Source organism: Anabrus simplex, chromosome 6 (genome assembly GCF_040414725.1).
Source record: "Anabrus simplex isolate iqAnaSimp1 chromosome 6, ASM4041472v1, whole genome shotgun sequence".
Lineage (NCBI taxonomy): Eukaryota > Metazoa > Arthropoda > Insecta > Orthoptera > Tettigoniidae > Anabrus > Anabrus simplex.
In genome coordinates, this window is record NC_090270.1 from 280533675 (window position 1) to 280561495 (window position 27821).

At 37.6% G+C, this 27821-nt stretch overlaps 1 protein-coding gene across 4 annotated transcripts; it reads right to left on the reverse strand.

Moving 5' to 3' along the window:
• Positions 1–2569: 2569 nt before the first annotated feature.
• LOC136875741 (uncharacterized) lies at positions 2570–27518 on the reverse strand. 4 transcript variants are annotated; one of them, XM_067149316.2, is made up of 6 exons: positions 27299–27516; positions 27020–27125; positions 11782–11881; positions 11568–11698; positions 11362–11426; positions 2570–2812 (listed from the first exon to the last, which is right to left on the reverse strand). In XM_067149316.2, exons 2-6 carry the CDS (start codon positions 27074–27076, stop codon positions 2743–2745), a joined length of 423 nt encoding a protein of 140 aa, XP_067005417.1. In that variant the 5' UTR covers positions 27077–27125; positions 27299–27516; the 3' UTR covers positions 2570–2742. The 4 variants fall into 4 exon arrangements, with proteins under 4 accessions (XP_067005417.1, XP_067005415.1, XP_067005414.1 ...); XM_067149314.2 differs by having other exon boundaries at positions 27279–27516; XM_067149313.2 differs by having other exon boundaries at positions 27020–27515.
• Positions 27519–27821: the final 303 nt, after the last annotated feature.

Below are 27821 nucleotides of genomic sequence, written 5' to 3' on the forward strand. Positions count from 1 at the left end.
CAATAATACAAACATAACCTAGCTTCATATGTTGAAAACATGGCAACAAAGCAATGGCTCAGTACAAAACTCTGACCAAGGCCACATACTGTGGCAAACAGCAGTAGTTATTGATAGAAAAGTCATGTGCTAGCACTGTGATGTCATCATACTCCAAGCATAAATATTTCTCTTGGCTCTTACTAGAAAACAGCTTCACTGGGAAAAAACTGAAAACCAGTGTTGTAATCAGGAGAGTCTGAATTAACATGCATGTAATGCTTCACCGTAGACTATTTCTACTAGCCTGTCATTCCAATTCTGGTCTTGGGTGCATCGACGTTTTTTTTTTTTTAAATACACAGGCAATAAGATATCACCAGCATATAAGGTGTGGCAATAACAGATCCGAGGTAGCTGTATCCGTATATAAGGGGAATCCAAGTGACAACTGGGCCAATCCTTGCTACACACCAACTCAAATTAGGAACTGGGGCGATATTCCAGGTGGGCAGCAGACAGTGTTGGTGGAGTTTCAATACAAGGTACTTAGAATGAGGTAGGGATCACACGCAGGTCTCCCCACTACGCTTGGCCATCGGTGACGTCATCAAGAACCCTCAGCGCCTTGCCTTCTGTATGAGGTAATACACAGCTGCGAGCTATTCTGTTTTAGCCACAAGTTAGAGATAAGGGAACTTCATTGATATCTTAACATCAAATACAGTGTGAATCAAGCAGCGTTTCTGAAGTATTTCGATCTGTATAAAAGGTTGTAACAATGCTAAGATTGTGATTGCGTGGAATGGCCATTCCATATGTTCATGTTCACAACACCTATGATAATATTAACAAGGGGGCTCTAATTGTTACAGACTCAAACATTAAAGCCTGATGACTGCAAGAAGTATGTCCACTGTTACAAACAATATTCGGAAATTATGTACTGCACACTGTCAACAACACAAACAGCAAATGTTAGGAAACTATAACTGTCCACAACACAAACAGTACAGTATATGTTCTCCTCCAGTGCCAGGAACTGACAAATTCCACGTTAACTTTAGATAGGTGATATAAATTAATGAGCCTGTATATTAACATTCTTAGCACTGGCTTCATATACAACAAAATAAACGGCCTTTCATAAAGAATTAACAGGGGTATTATACATAAAGAATAATGCTGATATTTAAAAAAAAAAAAAAAGCAATATCAAACACACTTATCTACAGCATCAGTGGACTTTCTTTGCTTTTCTTCTTTCTCTATCGGTATTGTATTAACTGAAACCTGGTCTCTCGAATGTCTTTCTTTTGTTTAAAGTGTTTATTCAAATAAAAGAATGGCTTCTCACGAAGCAACTTGCAAACTTATAAATTTATGGGGATTTCTTCGTCAGGATATCCATAAGGTTTGTGATGATGTTAGAACCCTCTTTCAGATATTTCCTGTGGTAAAATTTGAACTCTTTTTCCATCTGCACTACCGTGGTGCACCATCTCTCTGTAGGCTGCATCAAACTGTCTCTAGACGTCTTTGAAATCTAATTTCTACCCCTTGTAGGTTAATCTGTTTTCTCTCCATAATCGCTTCCTATATCAAGGTTCTTCTTCTTTGTCCTAAAAGCTATATAGCCTGTGAAGTCTTCAAGCAGCTCATCATGATCCTTGGTTTCACGGCTGTCCTTGAGCTGTTCCACTAGCTCTTCAAGGGCTTTAATGAACCCTTGCTCATCCTCCGGTAAAGAAGTAGGATGCTGTGGGCTCGATGCTGGCCTTAGACTGGCACACGGTATTCAAGTTTTGATAGACTTCATCAATAGCATATAACATATTTGGATGTAATGTTTCATAATTTTCCGGAGGACAGTTGGAATTTCTTCTCGCCTCAGAAGCATTGAGGCTGAGAAGCAATGATTTCACCCTTTGCGTCATAGCTGTCAGAAGAGGATAGTCACAAAATGTTCTGAACCCTCGAAGCTGAGAAAGATAGCTTTCAATAATGTCTTGATTACTTCTTACTGCCACCACTTATTTAGGTCAGTGGCTTCAGGGAATACATGAAAGTGTATGTTTCATTCCTTCGCGTGCCTGCTATGATTTGTGCAGCCTGCAATGGTATAACAAATCATACTGAAAATTGTACACTATTACTGCTTTTTACGTTTTATCAGATAAAATAAACACACACGATTTCTTATGCACCACAGATATGTTACTATCGTGTATTATTAGCTTCTAGCTTCTGCGTGCACAGCGATTCTTCTTCAAACTACCTCTACCTCATTCAGGGCAGCTTCAACGTGAGGGTCCTGCATGACGTCACAGCTCTGCTTTGCTACTGCGCATCTCTCCCATGATCCCTACCTTGTATTCTACGTACCTTGGTTTCAACAGAGCAGTTGCATCCAGTATGGTCTTCAGGGATGTTAATGCCAAAGGAGTTCATGTGGGACACGGTCAAAGGTTTTCTCGAAGTACAGAGGCACGATGTGGATAGGTCTGTTAATTTCCCTATATCTTTCTATGAGCAACCAAGCTGCATGAATGGCATCAAATGTTATCAGACCCTCTGCAAAAAACACAAGTAAATTAAAATAATTTATAGGATCTAAAACTAGAAAATGGGGAGGGAATATTCATATTATCTTGCTTATTCTTTTTTTTACAAAAACAGATAAAAATATACATTCATATATAAATTAAACAAGTGAATCACTACAATACTGACATTTGGATCACATGTATATATATATACTTATCACACATATTTCAGTTGAGTCAATAGGGACTGGATTAATTCTCTTGGCTTCGTGACACCTGTAGTCATTCTGCAAAAACAAAGGATACAAGACTAATTACTTTTTTACTGTTATCAAATGATTAGGCATACATAAATGCCATTTTAATGAAGTAGGTTGTGTATTTCAAGAGTGTGTAAGTGTGAATGAATAATACACAAATCCTTATTTTCTGTCACCATTATATAGAACCATATGTCTATTTTACAGTGGAAGAGCATCAGGGGAGCCTTTTGAAACAAAGTCTTACAAAAAAGAAAAAACATTTGGTGCCTAATTTTGAGTTAACACAATTTATGTTACAGAAATTTCAAATCATATTTTGAACATTTTAAAATTATTTTCGCAGGTGGCTGTTCATGCTTTCGTGGGTCTACTCAAACAGTTGATCATTATATTTTATTGCCGCTGCCACCGCCACTGCCACTGCAACCACCACCACCACCACTGTAGCACTGCCTTCATAATGTACAGGCCGTACTGTAGCTCTGATGATGTCACACTAAGAGGCGAACTGTTTCCTCCGTCCGACCCGTGCAATGCAAGGATATGATACGTCTGTACCTTGTAATGATGAAATATTCACAATTTTTGTATTAATATAACAGGTGGGATCATTAACACCTGTAATCACATCATAACTCGTAAGTCAGGTCTATGTAATTTTAGGAGAAGTAGGTTTGAAGTGGGATCTACGCAGTCAAAGTCTGAGGGTTTTACTCATCAATATACCCAATAAATACAGTAATTATTATGCATTAATACAAATACGGAGACAACAAACGTACACTAATAATAATAGACTTTACCTCCATACCTCTAGATGGCCATAAATACAGTAGCCTTCTTGGTATGCATTTTCTTGACACTTCTGGCACTATCCTTCAGACCCTTTATTCCATACAAACATTTACCATTTTTTGTTTAGGAACAGCCCATGTTTTCCCAAATATTAATGCAATGACCAGCAAGACCTGGTAGTTACTTCCCTCATTCACGGAAATTGCCGAGGAATAATTTCTTAATTATTACTTAACTACTAATTACTTAATTATTAATTTGCATTGCTTCTGACATCTAAATGTTATCTACCAGCAATAGTTTAATTTTTTAAATGTAGAACGTATGCACAAAAATGCTAAAATCATTTAACAGAAGGTTAAGTTTTATAAATTGCATTTAATTCTACATTTTTAGACTGTGTTTTGCTTTTACTCGCATTTATTTTGGGAAGAAAATGCAGCGCATACCCAACATTACTAACCCATGAAATAACCATACGTAAGTTCAATTTTTTACTGTCAACTTTTACGTTTGTTCTGTATCAACAATAAAAAGCCCTGCTGTAGATCTGTGTCAGAGGAAAGTTAAAAAGCAGAACTCATCATCAGCTCGGGAAAATGAGTGAAACATACTCCTTTATTCTTTGTAACAGGTACATTTTCGCTTGGGTTTTCATTTTTCATAAAGGTATCCTGTCTTCATAAGAAGAAAATGAAAATAGTATGCACACGTCTTAGCATTATGGCAACTGCGAACATTCACACACTGTATTTAAATTCACAACACATTATATTTCCACAAAAACGTGTTATAACAATTAAATACATTAATAACAATTAAATGAATAAATTCCACGAGAAGTATTACGCCCTTGAATTTACATTGCTCATCACATGAAAATACTATGTATGTTGGGTATCTAACCTAAACTATGAGATGTCATTATCTTAATAACAGCTGTTTACGTAAATTCTGATGTGATGAATATAAAGAACAAACATGCAATATGCTTAAATATAATTTCACAGTCACAATTATCCACAGAATGCTCCCAATCCTAATGAATTACATTCACAAGTGCTACTTATAACATTCGCTTAGCCCGCCTCAATTGATCAGCTGATGGGCTTGGCATGCTTTCTACAGTATGGCCTGTATATTACGAAGGCAGTGCTACTAGTCATGCATTATCTTTAGGTGCCAGGGGCTTAGGCAGAAATCAGATGATGTATCAGTGTGAATGAGTGTGACACAACATTTGCACTGAATTCTGACCTGCTCATTGATGGAAGTCAAGTTTATTTTACTTCTATCTTGCATAAGTGGTATAAGACTTAGGACCTTAGACTGGAAGATGTTTTTGAGGCTTGAAACTCGTGCCTGCATCCTTGAAGCGAGAGGGAACTTGACAATAGGGGATGGGCAGGTCGACAGCAGGGTACCTTGCTTGACTTGCAAACCCAATTGTATAGGAAAGCTTGAGCTGTCAACACTTTGGACTACACTAGTGTTGTAGTGCCTGTGTTTCACATGTGCAAGTTTTAACTGTTTAGGAACTATGAATGATTCTATTGATTTAATACCACATACTCTTAATTTCAAGCAATTATTTACCAACATTTTTGTAAAATAATGATTAGGCCCTATTAATATTATATTTTAAAGTGAAGGTTCTAGTTGATTTAAATATTAATAATAATAATGATGATAATGGCAGCAAGTAACAACATAAAAAATGCAAAAATTGCTTTGATAGACAAGAAGTCAAATAAAATTTAAATAATTAAATTATTTCATAGAGAAATGATTAAAACAAAATTTGTTCATGTGACTAAGGGCCTGTAATATGACAGACAGATAAAAAAGTGCAGTTGACATTTATGTGGCAGTTTGCACATTTATCTGGAAGTTCGGCTGAAAACACGTACTACGACTTTTGTTTATGTGCAGTCTGGGAGAATATTCTCTAGTCTGTAAGAATCAAGATGGCTGCACATCATGATGAATCTACATCTGCATGATGCTATATGAAAAATAAGTTGTTATAATGTAATCTATGTATATATTTACAGAATATATATCACTTCACGTCGAGCTATCGTAGCATTTTTAAAAAACTTCCCGAACCAGCATGTTCTTGCCACTGACTATACAACTTACATGCAAACACATCAACGATAAGGTTTCTAGGTAGCCATGGTCATCATGGCGACGGTGCTTGATCATGCTGTTATTTATCGGTTTGAGTCCAAATAGTCCAAGTTATTTTATTTTCTAAATGTTAGTCGGCAGGGTACTAGAGGTGATAGTACACATTTCCTAATAACTAAAGTGTGTGCCAAAAGCTTTGTTATTATTCCAAATCTCTCCGCACCGCTCATATGGAGTAAGGGTATACGAAGTTGTTTATAGTGATTTGTCCGTCGAATGAGGACGGTTATCTTTCTTTGACTTCATAACAACTTACTACCAAGTATTTACACTAAAGTGAGATAAATGCTTGCCAGTTACTATTTTAACATTGTCTTGGAAAAATAAACTACCTACCTATTACATTAATAACAATGAATTGAATAATCAATAATACAATTAATGACCTTCCGACGCATACGGTGGCATTGATTACGAATATAAACTTTACTTTCGCCGTAATGCACATCCTCATAATTAGTATTACACAAATAACAATATTATATCGTTGGTAGGAATTATTTTATTTTCTACAACAATTTCTGAGTTTCGTTACATATTTAATTAATTTCAACATTTCTTCGTACGTGTAGATATCAGTCCTAATTCTTTTCTTGATCTAAACTTCCACACTGTAGCCTAATAAGAGACTAACTGGACTCTAGCAATACAATTTCAAAAGGAATAGCACTAAACAAACGAAAGAACGAGGGAACAGGTATACCACCGTGCTAAATTTCACTACATTTTCAGTAACCTTATTGCCAACTCAATAAAAATGTTACTACTGTCCGCGAAACTTTTAGTGATACTTCGGCTCCCTAGCGCTGAATCGTCAGACCTCGGCAATCTTCGAGATTCGTATTGGCAACCTCTGACACAAAAAATATGAATCGATTATGCATCGCCATGAGCCATCTGTGGTATAATGGAAACACTTTAAATACTGTTGTTATTTATACAGCAAAGTCAAAATATAGGTTAAGCTTGAGGATGAGTGAGGAAAATCAAAGTACATCACAGGAACAACCTAGAACTCCTATACAGAAACAACGGTTTAGAAAATTTATACTGATCAATCATACTATCGATTCAATTCAGATTTCATTTCCATTCAGCTGGCAGTATTACTGAAACCATTCTAACTCCCTCCTTACTCACTCCCGTAAAACGAAGTGTCAATAAAAGTTTCACGGATAGTACAACTTCCACTTAACAGTACATTAGTTAAAATCCGCTGATAGAACGCAGGAAAATATTTAACTTCTAGTTTGCAAAACTGCAGCCTACGTATCTGGCTGTTTATCTGATAGTCGTAGTACAAGCCCTAAGTAAAAACTTCCCAATTTGTTTATTAAAATTCAGTTGACCCAGACCATGCTGTCATATTTTTATCTACAAACCAGCTATGTGGGATTGAACCTTGGCATAGTGAGTTGGTAAATAGAGTGCTTAAATGCAAGATACCAGAGTTAATAAAGTTATTGATACATTAAACATCATCATCCAGAACATAATTTTCACTCTCATTATAATTATTCTTTACCTCAAAATTGCCTATTACAGTCTAACCCTTAGCTTCAAGGGTTAACCAGCTCCTCTAACCCTCCATCATGAGTTATTTTGCTATCCATTCATAAAGTATTCCCATCATCTAATAAAAACTATATACTACTTAATACATAATATTTGCATATACAGAGTGTTTATAAAGTAAGCACACAGTGATAAATCAAAATTCATGTATCCGACAGAACAAAATGGCAAGCTTGGTTATGAAATGTTCTCAGACCTAGTGGTGTTAACATAACAGTGTAGGTGCTGCACTGTATTGAGTGAGACAAACAAGGTCAAGCAGGTGACAATGGCTTTTGTGTTAGGTTAGTTTGAGCGCGAATGATACGACAGATGTGTGGAAAAATAGAGCTGTTGATGTTTTGATGGACCCACACCATGCAAAACTGTCGTGCATAATCTTCTATGCCGGTTTCACAACACGACCTCCGTGATGACAGATAATGAAGTGGGAGACTTAAGTTAATCACAGAGACTTTCATTCGCAATGTTCATCATCACATTGAGAGATCTCCATAGAAATCTCCAAGATGTTTTTCACAACAGCTTCACACATAAAGCACTGAAGATCACCATGGTACACTCATATCCAGTTAATGCCAACCAGGACCTGAAGCTGTCAGATTAAGGGAAACATTGTTACTGCTGGTGGTTCTGTAACTTCTCTTGTCGTCGCCATAAGACCTACCTGTGTAGGTGCGACGCAAAGAAAAAAAAAACACCTCTTGTAACGATGCAGCCATTCTGAACAATACCTTTTTCACAGATGAAGCATGGTTCCACCTTAGAAGCTACATTAACTCCCAGAACACCAGAATTTGGGCACCCAAAAATTTGCATGCCGTGCATGAAGTACTGCTTCATTCGTACAAATCATACTGCACCATATTGTGAAGAAAGATTACTGGATTGCTATGGAACCTTGTCTATGTAATTCTGAACCCTAATAATCTACTGCCATCGCTGTTACTTGCCTCTGAATATAAAAGGTTTATGCTCGGAGCATTTTCTAAACTTCTGGTGACTAAACAAACCAATTCTGGTGTAGAACATACATTGACACAAATTGCAGTTGATAGATGGTGGAGGGCATGTCTGAGATTGGCAAAGCTAGCATGCTTGTCATGTGGACTCTTCATGTCCAGAATGTTCTTATTCAAACAGTTCAATAGCAGCAAGGATGGACTGATGCCAAAGAAACTGATCTTCACCAAAATATTTCCCAGGTCTGTGTTCCCAGGTGTTCAAAGGTGCACAATATTTAACCAAGCTTCTTTTAACTATTGTTCTTATTTTGATGGCCAAACAACATTTTAAGATGTAGATGGCTGCAAATCTATTTCAAATGAGTTACATCCTCATGTTTGCATTTTTCTTCTTCATGGTTTGCTTAAGCTGGCCTTAACAGCATCTCAAAAGAGCACCTTGGGACACCATTCAAATGTTGGATTTTAGTTGGTTTACATGTTATTTTTATCTCCAGTCAATGCAGGCAGAAAAAATTAGATAACTATACGTCCCGTTAAGTTTTTGTGGGGACAGCGGGACTAGCACTAAAAGAAGGCACTATTCCGTTAAAAGCAGGGCAAATGGTCACCCTACACGTTACTCATTAAATTCACCTGTCCAACACATTCAATTTTTATCACTGTTAAACTTCTGGAATGTCAGATTATCCGCAAATGAACAACAAACCCCAGTTTGCAAACCAGGAGAAATAATCTTGGCCTTGTAAAGTGTCCAAAGACACACAATATTTAACCAAGCTTCTTTTAACTATTGCACTTATTTTGATAGCCAAACAACATTTTAAGATGTAGATGGCTGCAAATCTGTTTCAAATGAATTACATCCTCATGCTTGCATTTTTCTACTGAATGAATGCTGAATGCTTTATTGCTAAAGAATATGAAAACATAAGGCTGCTAACATCTTTTCAAGGATATCACAAAGTTCTCTGATGTGATATTAAACACCCACTCACAGTGAAACACACTGCATAATGAGAATAATAATAATATGGTATGGCCTCAGTTATGGTGCATAGACATACAGATATGATGCAATTTAAGTTGCCTGCATGTCAATTTTGATTTCCATTTTCTACCACCAGACGGTACAGAAACTGGGTGACCTACAGCAAGCTCTTTTAATTAATTTTGTTGGTGGAAGCAGTGGATGTGTCACCTAAGATCATTTATATGCCAATTTTGTACAACATGAAGTGTCGAATGGACTTCTTTCTGCACATGGTCCTGAAGGCTGACACTCTTACAAATGATCCACATTCATCTCACTAATCAATTTTGCTGTTATATCAAAGTTTTCTTTAGCTTCATAAACTACTTTCCCCTGTGGGTGGGGGTGGTAAAATATATCCACAGTGTCCCCTGTCTGTTGTAAGAGGCGACTGAGAGACGTATCAGAGGTTCTCACTTTGGGAGCGTGGACTGGTGACTATGATTTTCCAAGTTGAGTCTGGCATTATTTCCAGTTACCTGTGTCAGGCTCCTCACTTTCTTTTTGCATATCTGACCTCCTTCAGTCAACTCCTGTTCTCTTCCAACCCTGCCAGTATTAGGTTTGCAAGGTCTAGGGAGCCTTTCATTTTCACACCCTTCATGACCCTTCCTTTTCTTTTGTTGATACCTTCATTTTTTGAAATGTCTGATCTCTTCCATTTTTATCCTCTGATTAGTGTTAAGAGATTATGGTTGTCCAGTTGTAGTAATCACCACCACCAGCACCAAACAGCTGTTCTACATAATTTTTCACATTTTTTTTTCTTTTAATTCAGCAAATATACTAAGTTGTAATCACAAACTCCATATTTTCTCCAAAATCTGCCTGATGATAAATATCTGATCCATTGTGGAAGAATTAGTCCAAAACTCACAATGATCAATCACCTAGATTCCCATTTCTGCATCTATTCAAAGATGGTTATCAATAGAACCTTGAAGGCAGCATGGAGCAAGCATAATCGGAACCAACTGCCAGAATGACAGCTATCATGTGCAAATATTTTGATTTCGTGCCATTTGGACTGCCTGTATGTCACTTTCAATGTTTCTTTTACTACTTACAGATGGGATATTCATCAGGGAGAGAACTGTCAATGGTGAAAAGAAGGCATGACCCAATAATCCCCCACTACACGAAGTACAGCCTGAAAAGTATGTCTAATCGGCCTCATGGATCACATGTGTATTATTCTGAAGTCATGTGAATGATTCTGTTATGACTACAGACTATCCAACTGCCTCAGAGATGACGTCAGATTTTATTTCACTCACTCACAAGCGAGATGTCACTGACCTACGTATACTTAATTTCTCGTATATTTAGATAACTACACTTTTCATCAATATGGAGATTGTTTCTGATCTCTGGTAATGACTTTGGGATGTCCCTGTAGCGCTGCATGGCACGTACCAAGGTCAGTGTTCTGGGTGATAATAAACCAGTTGAGATGTTGTTTGTGTAGCAATCACCAGCACGTAACTGCAATGATGCTGAAGCAAACTGAACCATACTAGGAAGGTCCTTTACGATGCAGACTATAGGTATTCTGCTATTATTGAAGCATGCGAGAAGCAGAATTCTGCAGCATCAAAGAAAGGAAAGACCTGCATGAGATTAATTCTGAAGGGCAACAAACAAGTGAACCCAAAACCTGAGACAAGCCATACCCAGCAGTCATGAGGAAGGTCAAGACCCTTGTCTCTCGTAGCAATCCAGGCACACAAAGAGGCATTGCAATTAAGTTGGGAACGTCTTCAAAAACTGTTAACGATATCATCAACCAGAAGTTGAACTTGCAGAAACGTCACAAAACAAGGGTTCACTAGTTGTTGGATTGTCACATTTTAGAACAGCATACAAACAATAGGAAACTGTGGTGGTACCTTAACTAAGCTTATGTCAGTCTAAGTGACTGCAACAACCCTACGAGATTTATTCGCAAATGAGGGTGAAAAGATGTTCAAAAATGGTACTAGGAATGTAAGGAAACTTTTTCCAGTTCTTACTGAATAAATTCCTCCAGAATTTCTGGGCCTCCTGATGGATGATTCAAAAGAATTTTGAAGCAATACTGAAAAGAAAAAAAAAAAAAGGAATAAAACAAATTGTTATCAAAAATGAAATCACCGTAAATATTTCCAAAAACCTTTTTTTAAGCTCTCTACTTCTTTTAGCATTCATACAGCAAATAATTGCAATATCACTCAAATACCTGCCAAATCAAAGGTAGAAGTCTTCTTGGAGCATCCAGAAAAATTAACATTAAATGGACAGCATCCGACCATAGATTGCGCAAAACGCACTCTCGTAGCTCCGTTGCAACATGATAGAAAGATAAGGCAGCTAAAGATGAAAAATTAAGCATAATTAAACTGAGATAAAATCATTTACATTTACACATATAATCATATAATTATACAACATACCATGATATTTTCTTTTGCGCTTTGACATGCTTCTGTGCAAACAGAGTTCCAATATCTTATTTTCTGGAGTTGATTTGAATCTATACTTCAAGGAATTTTGCTGTAATGGGAAAGCCAAACAAAATTAAAATGTAAATATTACAGAAGTGAGAAGATGGTGACAAGTTGAATACTTTGGTGGAAAAGGAAAATACACAAGAAATTCATATAAAGAAAACATGCTACAGTACCCAGTGTCAACAGATTACACTGGCAAAAGGTTGGGATCATTTACAAATAAACTGAGTGGTGGTGGTGGTGGTGGTGGTAGTGATTATTGTTTTAAGAGAAAGTACAACTAGGTAACCAACCTCTATATACCTTTAATCTGAGGGAATAAATGAAGGTATCAGTCAAAGAAAGACAAGGGCCACAAATGACATGAAAATGAAAGACTCCCTAGGTCTCGAGTGCTCTAATACCAAAAACTTCATTTTTAATCCGTATTGAATCCAGATTTACATTAAGGAGTGAGGGTAATTGTTTTCTCCTATTCAATACTACAACAGTGTGACATCATTAATACATCACGTATTTATCAGATTTCAACATTGGGACCGGTTTCAGCATTTGTGTTTGCCATCATCAGCCAAAGGAAAATTGTTACAAGGCTTTATACAAATCCATATTAACATAATTTTAAAATATATATATACATACAAATTGAACCATAGTCTTAAATTATTTTGTAATTAGGTGTACACCATAAAACTTTTAATTGAAATTACTAGCATATTTCTTATGCGATATATTATTATTTGTTAACTCTGTACAATCTTTTGGATATGAATAGTTAAAACGTTGTCAAGTCCTTATAGTTGTTGCAAAATGCTGATTAAGCATCTAGTTCAATTAAAATCAATCTCTTAAAAAGGTTTTTTACAGCTGCTTAGACCTTAAGGGCATATGGTTTTTCTTGGCCAATTATACATTCTAGTTACTAACATACATTAAAATAAATTTGCCTACTGCCATATTTGGAGCATTAAACATATTTGTACTTGGTATGGAGATTCATTGCAGTACAAGTCTTTAGTAAAATCTATCTCTTAAAAAATACAGTTGCTTTTGACATTAAGAGTATTCAATGTTTCTTGGCCAATTATACAATTTGGTTATTGACATGCATTAAAATAAATTCGGCTGATGTTATTTTAAAACATTAAACATTTTTATATTTGGTATGGAGGTCCATTGTAGTAAAGGTCTTTAGTGAAAAATAGTTCCTCATAAAATGAATGTTAGCGAACTATAAAAAGGGGGTTCACTCTGTCTTGGTAGAATGCGAAGTTAAATTACAATCCTTTGTAATACAATGCCGCTGAATAATATTAATGTGCGTAATATTCGATGTTTTGATTGTAGTGTTCTTAATTGTGGATAGACTTGATAATAGTAGACTGGACAACCGGATTTCTTGAAAACATTACGTTCAAAGGATTTGAGATTCTAGAAATATCTCGATCCAAAGTAAATACGTGATGTATTAATGACGTCACACTGCTGTAGTATTGAATAGGTGGAAACAATTACCCTCACTCCTTAATGCTCTAATACCGTCGGGGTCAGAAAAGAACAAGAGTTGACCAAGGAAGGTCTGATAGGATAGATGAAAGTAAGGAGCCTGGCACAAGTAAATGGAAGCATGCCAGGATTCAGCTAAGGGCCCCGTGATAGCCAGCCACACTCCCAAGTTAACAGCCCTGGGACCCTTTATAGTCACCTCTTATAATTTCGTATGGCTATTTCTAGCTGAGTGCCGCCCTTGTAAGGCAGACCCTCCGATGAGGGCGAGCGGCATCTGCCACGTGTAGGTAACTGCGTGTTATTGTGGTGGAGGATAGTGTTGTGTGTGGTGTGTGAGTTGCAGCGATGTTGTGGACAGCACAAATACCCAGCCCCCGGGCCAATGGAATTAACCAATGAAGGTTAAAATCCCCGACCCGGCCGGGAATCGAACTCGGGACCCCCTGAACCAAAGGTCAGTACGCTGATCATTCAGCCAACGAGTCGGACCTCTTATGACAGGCAGGGGATACCGTGGGTGTTATTCTACCGCAATAACCCACGGGGGGGTCAAATAAATTGAGTCAGCTAATGATGATCATGGGTATGAGTATGTAGGATATTCCCGTGAGGTACTGAGATTTTGCTTACTGTTGTGTACTGATACACATATGGCAGATGCTACTCGTGGACCATCTGAAGAGGAGAGAACTCCCCCTAAAACAAGTCAGTACTTTCTTTTTACGTAGCAGTGAGAGGAAGATAACTGCAAACGTTCCAGAATATTGTGGGAAAGAGAGCAAATCATTCTTCGTTCCCCTTAATCAGTCTTTAAAAATAGCAAGTGTTTACACAGGTGCAAGAGTCTCAACTCTTAAGAAGGTGAAGGATTTCAGCACATTTCATCCAAAGAAATCTCCGCAGATACCAGGCAATTCATACAGATACATATCAATGTTTCATGTAGCCTATTTAAACAGCAGTAAGTATGAAATATGTATCCATTATATCAAGGAAGAGTATCAAGGTCATGCTGGACTATTTTGGCAAATGTGTTATTTGAGATACAATTACAGAATTCTACACTAAGAAGAAAGTTGAACATGATGAAAGATACGTAGGAAATGGGACCAACTTGTCTTCATAATGTTTTGAAAGGTGGGCAAATCCATAGAATACAGGACATTTATTGTTAAAATGAAATATTGCATTGCAGCAATATACCGTACCTCAATATGTAGATAAATGTGTCGAGTTTAAGAATATTTCAATTGAAATAGTTAACTCCCTATTGAATTAGTCCTATTCCACTGCAAAAGTATGCACTGCTCCTAAAAATATTTCTAGGAAACATTAGCAGGTTGGTAGACTTGTCATGGATAGGGAAAATGATTCATTGCAATTAAAATACCTGAAGAGGTCTGGAAAAGCTTAGATATATTCCAATGAGATATCTTAGAAGTCAATAATAATAATAATAATAATAATAATAATAATAATAATAATAATAATAATAATAATAATAATAATAATAATGTTATTGGCTTTACGTCTCACTAACTACTTTTTCGATTTTCGGAGACGCTGAGGTGCCAGAATTTAGTCTCGCAGGAGTGCTTTTACGTGCCAGTAAATCTACTGACACGTGGCTGCCGTATTTGAGCACCATCAAATACCACCGGACTGAGCCAGAATCAAACCTGCCAAGTTGGGGTCAGAAGGCCAGTGCCTCAACCGTCTGAGCCACTCAGCCCAGCTTGGAAGTCACAGTTACCAATTATCCGAATCAAGAGTTCTGAACAAAAGGCAACACATGACATCCAAATAAAATGTCATGCAAGATCCCTTTCTAACATTGCTTTTGAGAATATATTGAAAATAAACTTAGACTGGCTAGAAAATAACGTGTAGTTGAGGTATGTGTCACACCCGTACCCACTGATTACTAGGGTTCGGAAGGTTATGATCTAAAGAAGTACAAAATATGCAAGCAAATGTGCTCTAAAAAAAAGCTAAATATGACCAAACATGTCAAAAAGTAATTAGTGATAGTACAGCAGACACATGTAATCATGAGAACTGGCAGAGTTACAGTAGGTATATTAAAACTTTATACATACACGGTTCATCTTTGTGGGTTACTGTAGTCACGTCCTAGTTCATGAACCATGGGCAACAGCTGAGTGGCCTAGTAAGTGGTCCTGAGAGTCGGTATACCAGTTGCTATGGAATGGGAGTGGGCATCTCGGACATATTCTGAGTCATGGCCCTCCTTGTGCTCAGGCGGCTAGGACTATACAATTCACCGGTGGTCCATAACACGTTAGAGGTGAGATCCACACTTGGACTATGAGCAAGTAGGGTAGCATCCTGCTTCATGAATTTACCGAGCTCAGAACATTTTAGGCAAGCCTCGAACCTATGGGAGTAATGGAGTCCCACTCCCATTTGACAGGCGAGGGACTCCTTGGAAACAACTTGGCGAAAGAAATGGAATTCGATGGGGAGCTATCAATATTAATGGGGCTTATGGAAGAAAGAAGGTAGAACTGGCCTGAGTCAGCAAAGAGGATGCATCTGGATGTGCTAGGAGTAAGTGATATTCGGGTAAGGGGAGATAATGAGGAAGAGATAGGAGATTATAAAGTGTACTTGACGGGTGTTAGAAAGGGAAGGGCAGAGTCTGGGATAGGGCTCTTTATCAGGAATACCATTGCAGGCAACATAGTTTCTGTTAGGCACATAAAGGAGCGAATGATGTGGGTAGATTTGTCAGTGGAAGGAATTAGGACAAGAATTGTGTCCGTGTATTCACCATGTGAGGGTGCAGATGAGGATGAAGTTGACAAGTTTTATGAAGCATTGAGTGAGATCGTGGTCAGGGTCAACAGCAAGGATAGAATAGTGCTAATGGATGACTTCAATGTGAGAGTTGGGAATAGAACTGAAGGATACGAAAGGGTGATTGGTAAATGTGGGGAAGATATGGAAGCTGCCCCTTCAAAATATTCACCAAAATTATAACAGGAAAAATGAGGAAATAAATGAGCATCTGCCAGAGAACCAATTTGGTTTTAGGAAGGGACGATCTACCCTAAACGCTATTGAACTCCTGCTAAACCAAATCTGGGATGCCTTAGAAGACAACGGAAAATATTACACCATCTTCATAGATTTTACTAAAGCTTTTGACCTGATAAACAAGAAGCTAGTGATAGACAAGCTTAAGGAGATGCTAGGCACGAACAACATATGGACCTATCTCATCACATCAATACTGCAATGGAACGAAGTACGAGTTTCGGATAACCTCACTCTACCAGATCCAATAGCTCAATCAAACGGGGTCCTACAGGGCGACCCACTGAGTCCTTTGCTGCTTACAGTTGCAACCGCAGATATCCTAAGAATTACCCAAAAGGAGGGAGTATTTTCTTGCGCGTATGCCGATGATATTGTAATTGGCTCAAGAGAATAACAAAACTACAGGAAAATGTAAATGACGTCCAAAACTGGTGCTCCGAAAACAAGCTGTTCATAAACATCTCAAAAACAGACACCATGGTGTTCAGGAAAGGAGGCAGAGTACCCGCATCAGCAGAGACCTTCATTCGGGATAAAAAATTAAAGATAGTATCAGACTTCAAATATTTAGGCATCACCCTGCAATCGAGCGCATATTGTTTCACAAAACATGTCACAGAAAAGGCAACTCAAGCAATGATGGCAATGCATGAAATAAAAGACATTAGATCACTTAGTCTGGAGACAGCAATGTTGCTATTCAGAGTAAAAATTCTTCCAATAATGACTTATGGCTTTGAAATTATCTGGACACATTTAACAATGAGGGACTTACCAACCTTGGAAAAGGTGAAAGCGAACTATATAAAGAAGGTGATAGGTGTATCAAAAACGACACGATCTAGATCTCCTCGCAAGGGAATCATTTCTCATAGAAGATCTCAGGACAAGTATGCCACTATCGAACACCGGTGCATCAAAGAAACTGCTAGCAAATCGGACGGAGAAGAGAGAAGTCCAACCAGACTTCTATGGCACAGGGGCAATGATAGATCGCTCGTGGACAAAAGCTAATTTTGAATTAAGACATGTCATTACAAGATTAGCAGTTCATGGTTTTCATCACCTACTCTGCAAATCAAAACACTTCCATGACCCAAGTATAGACTGTGAGTGCAAACTATGTGGAAAAATGTGTGAACAGTACCACATTGAATTCTGTACAAGAAGAACAATGTCTATAAGTGATTATGCAAATATGTAACCCATCAATGTAACCTATATTCTCTGTTATGGCTATTTGGCTGCATTAAATATATTAAAATACAGATATGGAAGCTAATGGGAATGGGAAGCGTTTGCTGGACTTCTGTGCTAGTATGGGTTTAGCTGTTACAAATACATTCTTCAAGCATAAGGCTATTCACCGCTATACATGGGAGGCTAGGAGTACCAGATCCATAATAGACTATATCTTAACAGACTTTGAATTTAGAAAATCTGTTAGGAATGTACGAGTTTTTCGCGGATTTTTCGATGATACAGACCACTATCTGATCTGTAGTGAACTAAGTATCTCCAGGCCTAGGGTAGAGAAAGTGAAATCTGTCTGCAAATGAATAAGAGTAAAAAATTTCCAGGACGAGGAAATTAGACAGAAGTACATGAATATGATTAGTGAGAAGTTTCGAACAGTAGACAGTAAGCAGGTTCAGGATATAGAAAGTGAATGGGTGGCATACAGGGATGCTGTGGTAGAAACAGCAAGGGAATGCCTAGGAACAACTGTGTGTAAAGATGGGAAAAGGCAAACATCTTGGTGGAATGATGAAGTGAAAGCAGCCTGTAAACGTAAAAAGAAGGCTTATCAGAAATGGCTCCAAACAAGGGCCGAGGCAGACAGGGATTAGTACGTAGATGAAAGAAACAGAGCGAAACAAATAGTTGTTGAATCCAAAAAGAAGTCGTGGGAAGATTTTGGTAATAACCTGGAAAGGCTAGGTCAAGCAGCAGGGAAACCTTTCTGGACAGTAATAAAGAATCTTAGGAAGGGAGGGGAAAAGGAAATGAACAGTGTTTTGAGTAATTCAGGTGAACTCATAATAGATCCCAGGGAATCACTGGAGAGGTGGAACGAATATTTTGAACATCTTCTCAATGTAAAAGGAAATCATCCTGGTGGTGTAGCAAACAGCCAAGCTCATAGGGAGGAGGAAAATGATGATGGTGAAATTATGCTTGAGGAAGTGGAAAGGATGGTAAAAACTCCATTGTCATAAGGCAGCAGGAATAGATGAAATTAGACGTGAAATGGTGAAGTATAGTGGAAAGGCAGGGATGAAATGGCTTCATAGAGTAGTAAAATTAGGTGGAGTATTGGTAAGGTACCTTCAGATTGGACAAAAGCAGTAATGGCACCTATCTATAAGCAAGGGAACAAGAAGGATTGCAACAACTATCGAGGTACGGTATCTCATTGATTAGTATACCAGGCAAAGTATTCACTGGCATCTTGGAAGGGAGGGTGCCATCAGTCGTTGAGAGAAAGTTGGATGGAAACCAGTGTGGTTTTAGACCACAGAGAGGCTGTCAGAATCAGATTTTCAGTATGCGCCAGGTAATTGAAAAATGCTACAAGAGGAATAGGCAGTTGTGTTTATGTTTCGTAGATCTAGAGAAAGCATATGACAGGGTACCGAGGGAAAAGATGTTCACTATACTGGGGGACTATGGAATTAAAAGTAGATTATTGAAATCAATCAAAGGCATTTATGTTGACAATTGGGCTTCAGTGAGAATTGATGGTAGAATGAGTTCTTGGTTCAGGGTGCTTACAGGAGTTAGACAAGGCTGTAATCTTTCACCTTTGTTGTTCGTAGTTTACATGGATCATCTGCTGAAAGGTATAAAATGGCAGGGAGGGATTCAGTTAGGTGGAAATGTAGTAAGCAGTTTGGCCTATGCTGACGACTTGGTCTTAATGGCAGACTGTGCCGAAAGCCTGCAGTCTAATATCTTGGAACATGAAAATAGGTGCAATGAGTATGGTATGAAAATTAGCCTCTCGAAGACTAAATTGATGTCGGTAGGTAAGAAATTCAACAGAATCGAATGTCAGATTGGTGATACAAAGCTAGAACAGGTCGATAATTTCAAGTATTTAGGTTGTGTGTTCTCCCAGGATGGTAATATAGTAAGTGAGATTGAATCAAGGTGTAGTAAAGCTAATGCAGTGAGCTCGCAGTTGCAATCAGCAGTATTCTGTAAGAAGGAAGTCAGCTCCCAGATGAAACTATCTTTACATCGGTCTGTTTTCAGACCAACTTTGCTTTGTGGGAGCGAAAGCTGGGTGGACTCAGGATATCTTATTCATAAGTTAGAAGTAACAGACATGGAAGTAGCAAGAATGATTGCTGGTACAAACAGGTGGTAACAATGACAGGAGAGTACTCGGAATGATGAGATAAAGGCTAATTTAGGAATGAACTCGATGGATGAAGCCGTATGCATAAACCGGCTTCGGTGGTGGGGTAATGTGAGGTGAATGGAGGAGGATAGTTTACCAAGGAGTATAATGGACTCTGCTATGGAGGGTAAGAGACCAAGACGATGGTTAGACTCGGTTTCTAACGATTTTAAGATAAGAGATATAGAACTAAATGAGGCCACAACACTAGTTGCAAATCGAGGATTGGTGCGACGTTTAGTAAATTCTCAGAGGCTTGCAGACTGAACGCTGAAAGGTATAACAGTCTATAATGATTATGTATGTGTGTATGTATGTATGTATGTATGTATGTATGTATACATTCATTATCATAGGCCTGAGATGCAGTTCTCATTCTGTTTTCCTAATAGAAATAAAGAAAAATTAAGTATTAGTATGCTTTTTAGTATCTGACGGCGCAGGGTCGCACAGCATCTCTTTCTCGGAATCATGTTTTCTAAACCTGCTACCTATCTCTTTCCGGAAAAGAAAGAAAAATACAGCCATTACAGTATTTTGAAATCCTGTGTTTGAGAATCGACGCAGATAACATGTACCTTGTTGAAAACGATGCCTCAATTTAAACAAAAATGTTCATATTATAACCAAAGATGACTGTGTATAACTAAAATGAGCAAAATATGATCAAAACAATGAAAATGGCTAAAATATGCATTTATATGTAGCATAAAATTGCTTTAAATGGAGTCCGGAACCCATCATTCACAGTAATTTTTCAGGTTTTAGGTAAAATGATCTTAGGAATAAAATATGACTTTTCCTTAACATCCAAATCTTACAGATTACAAAAATAATTTTTAAGAGGATTTATTCATTACAGCTTACTGACATAACTGTTACTGATATTAAAACTAGCTAGTCCTTGGGAACATGTATAAAAGTAATGATCTCTTTCAAGAGGAATTGACAGAAACTAGGCATTGAACTTGGCAGACACAAAAGTGATGACACCCATAACCATGTGTAATTCACTTTTTAATGTAATTAAATCAGTGGTAGGAAGCAATTTAATCAGCTAAGTTATTGAGCAAGTATAGCTGTATTGTTTCTTGGTTAGTGAAAATGAAAAGCTATAATTTTTTAACAATTATCGCAAATATTAGTGTAGCGGCTATCACAACTGCCCAGGCATGAGCTTTTTGTGGAAGAGATTTCAGAATAAACGTGTGCTATTATTAGATTATGCGGACATTGGTGACTGGCATGCAAAGTATCTTGTTACAATACAATATGCCTATGTAAATATTTTAACTGTATATAAGAACATCATGTAGAATGTAATTGTATATTTGTATATTATAATTTTAAGTGGTGATGGAGGCACTTTTGTGTATATGGGGCTATGCCCTTTCTCCATTCACCATCCCTAAATTGTAACTACAATTAGTGGAAAATAAATAATAATAATAATAATAATAATAATAATAATAATAATAATAATAATAATAATAATAATAATAATAATAATAACATTTTAGGGAAGAGTCCAAAGAAATTTTTTCTTGGATGAGTCATGGATTGATTGTAGGGAAATGCTAGCAAAGAGATGATTATGTTACGGGAGTGATTGCTTGGAGAAGTGCATTCAGAAGACTTATTACTGGTGCTGTTGATTCTTTCAGAGGATTTACTCATGATTCCCAACTAACCTTTCAAGCTCATACAACACAAAGTGACTATCATGGTCAAATGAACAGGGTAAATTCTAAGAGATGGTTCAACTCAAAAGTGTTACCTAATCATCAGTAATCGTGATGGACAATGCTCCCTATCATAGTAAGAAAGCAGGAAAGGCTCCTATAAAATACGACACTAAAAGTAACAACATGGTTGACTGGTTATGAAGACGAGGTATGGAGGGTGATATTAGTATGATGAAAGGTGTTCTCTATGATGTAATATATGCGGAAAAAAACATTCAAAAAGTTTTCTAGATAGATTTATTGGCTTCTGGAAAAGGACACATGATTCGTCTAACCCCACATAACTGCGACCTCAATCCCACAGAAATGGCATGTTCAAAAAGGGTATTAACAGCACAGAATGCGACAGGTGACGTTCTCTTGCAACACCTACACGAAAAGACTGTCAGTGTGTCCTCTGAAATTTCTGAGCATGGGTTGACGACCACGGGGCCCTTAGCTTAAGTCCTGTCATTGCTTCCACTTACTTGTGCCTGACTCCTCATTTTCATCTAGGCCTGTCCTATTCGACTTCCCTTGGTCAACTAGTTCTTTTCTGACCCCGAAGGTATTAGGTGTAGACGCCTTGGGAACATTTTCCCACAGTTCGTACCCCTTGTATTATTTTTGCTATTTTTTTATGTAGCACCAATACAGATAGGTCTTATGGCGATGATGGGATAAGATAGGCCTAGGAGTGGGAAGGAAGCGAGCGTGGCCTTAATTAAGGTACAGCCCTAGCATTTGAAAATAGGAAACTATCTTCAGGGCTGCTGACAGTGGGATTCAAACCCACTATCTTCTGAATGCAAGTTCACTGCTACGCAACCCAAACAACATGGCCAACTCGCCGGTCATGGCCCTTGTCTTTCTTTGGTCGATACCTTCATTTTTCGAAGTGTTGGACCCCTCTGGTTACTGTTAATAGAGGATGGCTGCTCAGTTCTACTTCCTCTTAAAATAATCACCACCACCACCACTACTTGCTACAAGTCCCACAGTAAAGAGCAGATTCATTTGCACAATGATTTTCCAAGTGTTCCATATTAAGCCTACTCATCTGAAGAATATTGTGAACAATGTTTTCTGAATACAGTGTGTACATATTTTGCATTTAATTTTATGGTACAGTATCCTATAAGCTGGAACTTGTGAATAATTATTAACACATAAATAAAAATATTTTCACAATATCGATGATCAATGATGATGGTCTTTCATGGTTCTGCAGAAAATCCACACAATATTGTGTAGATATGTTAAGTGGTGGGATTATTGCGGAAGGAATCCGAAACTTTGGAATATCAAGGTATCGGCCAAAAAAGGACTAGGGCCACGAAGGGCATGAAAAGAAAAGACTACCTAGGCCTCGAATCCTCTAATACCATCTGGTTCATAAGGTAAAGGTACCTATAGATAGATGGATGCAGATATCCGCGAAGTTAGTGTCTTGGCGGATGCAAACTATATAACAGTGAGGATAATTTATAAGTAATGAAGTTTATTGATTTTCACTCACGTAAACCCTTGTTTTGCTTGTGGTTAGGCAACCCTTGACAGTGGTATGGGAGAATGGTGATACAGAAAGAGACTTGAGACCATAAAGCCGTAAATATGATGTAAGCCTAACTGGTTCCTGCCCGCAATTAATGGAAGGAAACAGCAAAGGTCAATCGGTCGGTCGTTGTCGCAAGAGAAAATCCCTCATAAACCTGTGCCTGTAGGCGGTCTGGTGTCAGGTATCAGGACTATTGTATTATATTAACAAACCTATCCTTTTCAATACGTTGAGTGTAGTATACTCCAGTTAAATATTTACAGTATCTGCGGATAACCATTTGCGGATGCGGATAATATTTTTTACAACCTATATATATATTTTATATGTCCTATAGATTACACCGTTAAGAGAAAAAAAATGGCAAAATGAGAACTGTGCTTACACATAAAGCTATTTTATTGAACAAGAAACTAGCTTAAGTGCCCTGCTGGAATATGGGTTTAGCTTTCCATTTTCTTCATTCGACTATTGACAATTAAATGTATCTTCATGTTTCTCATTAGTCCCTATTGGTGACACCCCTCAAGTCAAGATTCCCAATAGATGACATTTTATTTATTTAGAAGAATAGCACAAAATATGCATGAAATTCACTCTGAACAAAACTTGGTCAGAGACAAGTCTTTTGTTACAAAACATTGCATGATATCTATCACACACTTTGAGGCATAGTTCGCATTGACACTTTGGAGATGGCTCGTGAAAATCGTTTCTCGTACAAATTTTGTGGTGAAAACCGTGGACAGCAAATTGTGTAACTGTATGCCTCAGCTCGTAGTTGGCGTTAGTCCATTCTGTCCATATCATGGCATCTGTGCAGTAAAAATCTGACCATATTAGGGATTTCTTTTTTTGTTTAAGGTTGTAGGCCTACAAGAGGTTCTTACACTCCTTGGTAGATGATAGTTCCAGCTGATAGCGTAGTTCCTCTATGTAAAAACTTTCTCTCATTAACTTGTAGGTTAAACAAGACGGTGCATATTTCGAGATGCATAGCATTTTCTTCAGATACATAGTTTTCACCCTTTCATTGTCTTTCAAATTGATTTTTGTGAGGTGTTACCATATATATTTCAATCCATATGTTAGTACTGGGGTTATTTTGGCTCTGAAGATCTGCATGGCTGATTTGAGAGATATTCTGTTTATGTACTGAATGTCATGCATTGCTCTGATAGCTTTTATAATCCTGCCTTTTATATGAAGGGTGAAAACGTTCCCATGTGTTTGGAAGATCATTCCTAGATATTTAAAGTTATTCACTTTCACGTTAGATGTAATATATCTAAATGAAGACATTATATTATAATGTCTTCAGAGGCCTACTTCCCTCCTTTCCTAAATACCATATATGTTTTGGATGAGTTTATGCACATGTCATTTTCTTTAGCCCCTATCGATACTTTGTTAAGGGCTTCCTGTATACATTGTCTCAAGGTAGACACCAATGCCATGTCGCCTGCATAGATGTACAGTTGTGCTCCGTCCGTGCTTATGGCACTGGCCACATTGGCCGTGGCTATACTGAACAGTACGGGACTTAGAGGATCTCCTTGGAGGACACCGTTCATTTGCTGTATTCGGTCTGACTTTGTGATGTTGTCATCAATCTCTACATAATTTACACAGAGAATGTCACGCACAAGTCTTGTCATGTAGTGTTCTTTCCTATCATTAATTCTAGCTTCCTTATCAGGGCTTGTCTGTTTACCCTGACAAAAGCTTTGGTGTAATCAATGAAGACTGCATGTAGTTTGCCTCTTTTCAGTCTGTGGGCCTCTTGAATTTCATTCTGAAGGCATTCAATAGCTTACATAATCGATCTACCCTGACAGAAACCAAATTGTAACTCTGGTATTCTGTCGTAAAAAACAAAATTGTAACTCTGGTATTCTGTCATCTATCATCTTTGCTAAGCACTTCACAACTTTGGCAGTGAGTACTTTAAAAAGTGTACATTCCAGTGCGATGCCTCTGTAGACATCTGGATCACTGATGTCACCTTTACCTTTATATAGTAGATAGTCTAATTGTGGAGATTCTCCATCTTTTTGGGATTCGTCCTTGGCGCAAACATTCATTAAACAAGGCTGTCCAGGTTGCTCCTAGGATGGGGAGGCTTCTTTTCGTTGCTCATTGCATATCTGATCTGGGCCCAGTGCTTTGTTGTTCTTCAGTGATTTGATTGCATCCATTACTTTCTCTGTCGATATTGAGGTGTACTCTTCTGGTACGATGTGTTCCTCCGATGGTCTGGTGTCTTTCATTTGCAGTACCTTGGAGAAGTGATGTGTCCAAGTGTCCATGGAGATGTCTCTAAGAAAGTGAGGGTCTTTTGGTTTCAAGGCTCTGTAAGGGTCATGGGTGGCTTCTGTGATTAATTTATTTTCCCGCTCGAGTTGGAAATTCTCCTTTGCTCATTTAACAGTATATTTGTATTGCTTCCTTTTCTCTGCATAATACTTGAATGCCTCCTCAGTCTTATAAGACCTTGCATGTTGCAGTGCTGATAGAGCTTCTTTTCGTTTACTATAGCACAATGCGTTGAACCAAGGTTTGGATTTCCTTTCATGGGTGTGTTGAGGCTGGGTGGCATTTTTGATACACTCTTCTAGGCTTGACAAAGCATCATAGATTTCCTCTTCTTACCAAATCTAGTGTTTTTGATGTATCTATTTCGTTCAGCTTGTTAATGTCTAATCTTCTTGATATGCGTTGTCTTGTGTTTGCTATATTACCGTTTCCTTTTACTGTGCATAGTTTCGTTTCCACGGGTAGGTGTTTTCGCGCAACTACACTTAGCACTTGTTGGTATATTAGCTTCAGTCCACATATACATATAACATATTTTAAGACACACAAAAACATTTAATCTAGATCACTGTTACAAGGAAGAACATTTCTAATAGTGCTACTCAAGGAAAACAATTGCTAGTATAAATAAAATATAAAAAGTCAGTCTCAAAGTGAAAATAAATCAATGAAATCAGACTTTAAAGTTAAAAAGGTGATGGAATCAGTCTTCAAAATAAAAAAAAATAGCCTTGAGATCAGTCATTAGAGTAAAAATGTAATGAAATCAGTCTCCAAAGTTTTAAAAATTTAAGCCACACAAACAATGAAATCAAATGACTTTATACATTAGTGTCACCCTAGGAACTCCCTTGGCTGCTGCCATCATAGAACTCTCATTGAATCCAGGGATTAAAAAAAGGAAATAAATTGTAAAACGAATCAACGAACCAATGCCTGACACCATGAAACCAATGGCTGACACCCCCTGTCAACTACTGATTCTGGAAGTCGAATTATAATTAAATTAACACGGTTTACCATGTATGTTAAAAAATAACTCTCTTAACATAGCCAACTCCCTTCTAGAACAAAATCCCAATGCCTGACACCCCTGTCAACCATTGGGGCCAATGGGGTTCCGTAAGACCAATTAATGACACCCAAAATAACATATGCAATTTAAGATTAATCTTTTCAACTAAAGCAAGTAAATAGAGCCTAGAACCCTGCAACCCATTATACAATAAGAAACTTCACCTTCCTACATAAAACAAGTTGTAAAAGACAATAAACTTCCAAATTATCTCTTCCTAAGGAATGTGTCTGGAAGAAGGGAAATATAGAGTCATACAGTATATTCACAAGTCTTTCAAAGATTTGTTTCACATGGAAACACTGATCCTAGGGATCACCCAGGTAGTCGAGTAAGAGTCACCAATGTTACCAGTAGGCCTACTTGCACTACCCCATGCGGATGTGGAAATTCCTTAGTGTTATGACATTTAGACTGAGTGTCACCTATTGGTATTGCCAGGCAAGGGTATCATCTATTGGTACATTTACCTTAAGAACAGGGTTACGATGATATTGTTATTCGAAAAAAACAGTAATATATTAACATACCAGTTCCTTCCTGGTGAATTTGTATGCAATAACTCCTGGTTCCTTCATTCCACCCATGGTAATATTTTCTGTTCGAACGGCAGAGGACAGGTCACTTGTAAACGTCCTGTATTAAATTAATACACGCCTCAGATAAATTTCTATTAAATACTTTTAATAAAATGTATCACAATAACACGATTTATCTTTCGAGAAGTGATAGAAAATATACAGGTAATTTTTAGGATCAGCAAAAAAAAAAAAAAACCACTTCAATTACAGGTTACTGTATTTGGTTACTTCTAATTCTTCTGCTAGTAGTATAATTTTTGGATATCGTAGTAAAATGCTACGTCCAGACACTACTTGAAGAGGACAACAGCAAGTTTAGGAATTCGAAACGCTACGCCCAAACACTACTTAAAGATTACAAACAATTACAAATGCAAGGTTAGGAATCAAGAATCAAACACTGCGCGGCTCTACATCACAGATGTTCTGTTCTGTTCGTGAAGTTGATTTGGGCTCGTTATTTCACCCAGACACAATACTGTATTATATTTGTACTAGTTCTACACGGGGACACAATTCCAATAAAGTAGTACACCAATGCAGTTCACAATTTGTTCTGAGTACGAAGTATATACTTGAAGATTGAGGGAAGTAGACCATGCAGCGGACTCACAAAATGGTTTCAAAGCACTTGAAGTAGTTCATGAAATGACGTATCACCTAGACAACTGAGAGTGAGGAAATATGTATACAAGACTAGGAGATACAGGAAGGCACAGGGACACAAGGTATACTAATCTTCACGCTAGAG

Excerpts from the sequence above, each read along its gene's own strand:
- LOC136875741 (XM_067149316.2), bottom strand. The coding sequence starts at position 27,076 with ATGGGTGGAATGAAGGAACCAGGAGTTATTGCATACAAATTCACCAGG. Across the intron at positions 11,882-27,019 it reads AATTCACCAGGAAGGAACTG|CAAAATTCCTTGAAGTATAG; the intron begins GTATGTTAATAT and ends TTCCCATTACAG. Across the intron at positions 11,699-11,781 it reads GCGCAAAAGAAAATATCATG|CTGCCTTATCTTTCTATCAT; the intron begins GTATGTTGTATA and ends TTTCATCTTTAG.